A 5,046-nucleotide genomic window follows, 5' to 3' on the forward strand; every position below is an offset into this window, starting at 1 on the left:
TTTTTTTTAAGAAGCCAAAAGGCTTGTATTGTATGTTCTTTGCCATAACCACAGCCAACCCTGGTGTTTTATTGGACATTTGGTGGGAAGAAGAAACCGATATTTACGTTGACAGTTGAGTTCTTGTGTAACTTCAGGTTGAGTTGAGTTCTTATGTAACTTCAGGTTGAGTTGAGTTCTTGTGTAACTTCAGGTTGAGTTGAGTTCTTGCGCAACTTCAGGAGGAGTTGAGTTCTTATCCACCTTCCTGCAACCCACACTCCAAACTGCAGGTGAGCTGACAGCATGAATCCTGTGAGTTACCCGACTGAGAATGTTCCATTGCAGGGGAGCAATGATGGGTACCCTGGACTGCCTGGATACCCTGGACCGCCTGGATACCCTGGACAGCCTAGATACCCTGGACAGCCTAGATACCCTGGACAGCCTAGATACCCTGGACAGCCTAGAGGACCTATGGTTCAGTACACCACTGTGAACATCGCCTCGGAGGCCCCCAGGGACCATGTCATCTGGTCAATCTTCAACTTTGTCCACTTGAATCCCTTCTGCCTCGGACTGGCGGCTCTCATCTTCTCTATCAAGGTGACTTTCATTCATGGGGAATCTTCTACTATTGCCTGTCAAAGAATATTGAAAAAAAAAAATAGTTTTTCAATTTCAAGCAGCACTTCTTTTAAACAAAGGAGAGATGGGTTTGTGGAAAATAAACATTTCACCATATTTTTACAGACAAAACACAGCCCTCACTTAGACCATGACAAGAATCATGCAGAGCACGGGCAGTTAGGAGACAATGTTCATCTCTAAGATTATAGAAATCACTAGGCTTGAAGACGAAAGTTTAAATGTTGAAACAAAAAATTACAAATAAGGAAAAATAAGAAAAATGAGATAAAGGAACAAAGACAACTTTAAATGTGTTGTAAACTTTGCTGGACATTCTTAAATACGAAGAATCAGAACACTTATGTAAGGAAAACTATATATAGGAAATGGGAGAAAATTTAATTTCCAAAGTAGAAGTACAGCAAACCTCATCAGGTTTACGGCCCCTTGAGGTCGAGCATTACTATGAATCCACTTCTAAAATCCATGTGCTTTGGTCCTTCCAGGCCAGAGACCGGAAGATGGCTGGAGACATGTCTGGTGCCCGACACTACAGCTCCACTGCCCGCTGCCTCAACATCTGGGCCACAGTCCTGAGTTGCCTCCTCAGCCTTATTTTCATCAGTGCTTTTATCTTCATGGTCGTAAAAATTAATCAGATGGTCAGCCATTTCAGGGATTACGGGAGAAACAATTTCCCTTACGGTGGCTAAATTTCAAATGGTGTTCAGAGTTGCCTGCTGCTGTGGCTTAGTGGCTCTTGTGGTTCTGTGCTTTACACTTACGGCGCAATTTGTAACCTGTTGTACGCAAAACAGATACTTTTGCTATTTGTGTTACAAAAGCCTTAAACTCAGCCATGTTTCTTTAGTGACAATCTGTAGTTCACATCTATGCCGGACTGTTATTAGATTGTGACTTCCTGTCTGTAAGGCATTTGTTTTAGCAATGGTTCTGAAAAAAGATAACTTTTTAATCTGTTAATAAAGACGTCTGTTTAATAACTTTGAAATGTGCTTGTGAGATTTTTAAGGTAAATAAACAGATTGTGGACATACTGGCATGATTTTCATAATTTCCACAAATGATGGTGTTTTGACATTTTCTCTGGTGCTCATTTCAAGCCTGAGAACTCCACCCAAAAAGGACGGGGGGGGGGGTGTAGTATTTCCTTATTCTAACTCTGAACAGTGTGTCCTAAAGCTGTATGAATAAATGCAGGACTAATCAAAAAAACAATACACATGCATGCTAAAATACAATGATACGATTTCAAGATAATTAAGATGTGAGAAGTACGATGACCTTAAATATCAGGAAAACATGGCAAATGTTTTACATCACGTGTTACACCTCACACAACGCCTTCAGATGAATGTTAAGACAACTTAAGTTTATTAACAAGAAAACTCCACAGGACATCGTTACTTCAAAAAATGTCACCATAGTTTATATCTCCTTACACACAGAGAAGATAATTCATATAAACATGGTACGTGTGTGTGTGTGTCTGTGTGTGTTGAGGGGAAATACAGAAAAGTGATCCACAATAAGCTGTCCAGTCTAACAGCACTGCAGGTGAAACATGAGGGAGGATCTTAGACTCTTTTCAGTGTCAAATCACCAACATGAAACAACATGTTTACGTTTCACACCTGGGAAAACTAGTTCAATCAAACAGAAGTCAAATAAACAGCCAGAACAACTTTGTTAGCCAAGTCGATTACTTGAAAGTATGACCTGCCAATTCTATATATTTCTCATAACTGTAATTGACCGATTTAATTAAATTTTTAATTTCATAGAAAATTTAAATTAAATTGTTTGTTAAAGATAAAACACTGACTATTACACATTTGACATTTTCTCCAAAAACTGCACCAAATTACAGGGTTACATTTAAACTGAGAGAATAATGGTGCTAGAACTGTAGAAAATAATAATAATAATAATAATGTAATACAATAATAATACATATATTATTAGAGCAGAGCTTTTTTTTATTTGCATCATCTATTTTAACTAAACTCTTTATTTCTGCAGGAAAGAATCTAAATACAAGACGAGAGGTTTGTATTATAGCTCACTCTCAACCCATTAAATATCAGACCAGGCTCACTTACAAGAGCTTCTGCCCTCTGGTGGCTGGAGGAAGCTATCAACAGGTGGGCGTCGCTCCATCTCCACTTTGGACTTTCTTCAAGTTCAAGTCTTCAAAGTAACAAATGCAGAACAAATAAATAAGTTGAGTTATAAATGAGTTGTGACTAGTTGTTTAACTCGGGTTTGCACCAGCCTCTAAAAGATCACATTTTCTTTTTCATCATTTTGTGTTAATGTGTATGAGTATACGTACCAGGTCTTCAGACATGCCCTCTGTCTCTGCTCGTGTTGCTCCAGGTCTTAGCTTTAGCCAGTTCCCCATGCCTGCTCTGGCCCTGAGGAGGCCCGGTCTCTTCCCGGATCCCTGCCTGCATTCCAGCCCTGCTCAGGAAAGTATGTGACATGTCCCGGTCTGTGGAAGAGTTCCAGACTTGCTCTTGCGGTCGGGCTCTACCCGGGCTTAAGCATCGGGGCCTGTGTTCCTGCTGGAGTTCCAGCCGTGGTCCCAAGGCTGCTCCTGGCTGACCTAGCGGCCTTGTGGCCACACATCCTTCGCCACCAGTCTTGGGGGCAGTCTTGGGTCCGCTCCATCAGCCAAGCCACTCGATGACATCGCCGAGCAGCTGGTGGCTTGGTAATCTACTGTTACTACAAAAAACACTCTGGTGATCCTCGTACCTAAAAAAAACATACCTACACTTAATATTTCAGATATGACAATGAATGTGAAGTTATTTAACTGTTGACATATTTATTGAATAACAGATTGATATTACAAAACTCATCGAAGAAACATTATAGAGGCTGTGTTTTCTGAGAGGTGTGTGTATTAACAGCATTATTACTATCAGTTGGCAAATAAAGTCTGTGGCAACTTCCCCAATTAAGACATCTGAAGAACAAACACAGTTCCACAGCAAAACACAAATGGCAGCTTGACCGAGCAGTCGCTGAGTCAAAGGTCAGGAGATGAATGGCTGACAAAGCGAGTTTGGTATGATCCTGGTCCAAGCAAGATTTTTTAATTTCAACAAACAGTCATTTTTCACTCTGGTTTAGTTGTGATGAGAGTGCAACAATATAATACAAGACTGACATTTACCGTTCTTGGTTTGTTTGCAGTAATGTACGCTAGACTCTGATGATGAGATGCACAGTGCAACAATGTAATGTTGGTGTGATTACACACATGCAATGACTTTATTGGATGCTCTCCAAGTTTTCAATGGGTGTGCAGCAGCAGATTATCCAAAATACACAGCTTGCATATTGGACTGCATTTCAGAGCATGAATGTGAACATAGCTCAACTTTGTACTCCCGTTGTAAGAGGAGCTCTGAGTGTTGCATAATGTAACCTCTGTGAGATGTCTCCTGGCTAAATGAATCTCATGGAGCTGGTCAGGCTTGTGGTAACAGCAGGTTTATTCCACATCTGCATTTATGACAAAGGGCAACATAGTAGAATGGTCATCTCTTGTGGACAACAGCGCATGCTCTGTCTAGTAGCGAATCCGCCGTTGCTTTGAGGATTACCCATAATCCTTTGCGTCTACTATTGAGTGCAGGCACAAATTTACAACAACAGGTGGCATAGCTTTCCCATTTAGCGGGATTTAACCTGAACCTTTTCAACTATGTTACAATAGCGTGCCTAAAAAGTCATGAAAAAAATCATATTGTATGTTGAAAAAGGGTCATATTATAGCACGTCAGAAATAACTCATGAGAATTGAAAAAAAGTCATAGTATAGTATTTCGAAAAAAGTAATTAAAAAGCCATAAAGATAAAAAAGTCTTGGTATAGAATGTCGAAGAAATAAAATTAGTCTGGAGCCGTAAAGGGTATTTGATATCACAGCTTATAAAGTTTTATATATAGTTATATTATATATACAAAAACTATAGTTTGTTATATTTATAAAATTATAGAACAAGAATAAAGACAATTCTTGACATTGTATTGCAATTTTACCTGTAATAACAATATCAAACTCTTATGAAGAGGAGAAAAAAACGTGCTCAGTTTGCTGCAGCAGTTGAGAAATCGCTCTTTTTCGCTCATCTCCAGCGTGATACTTTTCAGCAAATGCTGTGTGCTTGTTCTGGAAGCATACAGGTAAGTCAGCATCGTTGGCAGTGAAAGCAAATGAAGACGTCCACGCAGAGTTAAACTCTCTATTTTCCTCCGTGACTTTTCTTTTTTTGGATTTATCCATTGATAGTTTACCGAGGGCGGGGGTCTGCAAATCATGATGAGCCACCTGCAGGGAAAGGCGCTTGACAGGTGTAATAGGATGTGATGCACATTTTAGTTGACAAAATATTAAAACAT

At 39.7% G+C, this 5,046-nt stretch overlaps 1 protein-coding gene across 1 annotated transcript; it reads left to right on the top strand.

The window, feature by feature from the left end:
- Positions 1-272: 272 nt before the first annotated feature.
- Positions 273-1,614, top strand: LOC116378749 (interferon-induced transmembrane protein 1-like). Its single transcript, XM_031840664.1, has 2 exons — positions 273-585; positions 1,116-1,614. The coding sequence occupies exons 1-2, from the start codon at positions 286-288 to the stop codon at positions 1,320-1,322; spliced, it is 507 nt and encodes a 168-aa protein (XP_031696524.1). The 5' UTR covers positions 273-285; the 3' UTR covers positions 1,323-1,614.
- Positions 1,615-5,046: the final 3,432 nt, after the last annotated feature.

The sequence above is a fragment of the Anarrhichthys ocellatus genome, unplaced genomic scaffold (genome assembly GCF_004355925.1).
Source record: "Anarrhichthys ocellatus isolate YVR2014 unplaced genomic scaffold, GSC_Weel_1.0 scaffold3094, whole genome shotgun sequence".
NCBI classification, from domain to species: domain Eukaryota; kingdom Metazoa; phylum Chordata; class Actinopteri; order Perciformes; family Anarhichadidae; genus Anarrhichthys; species Anarrhichthys ocellatus.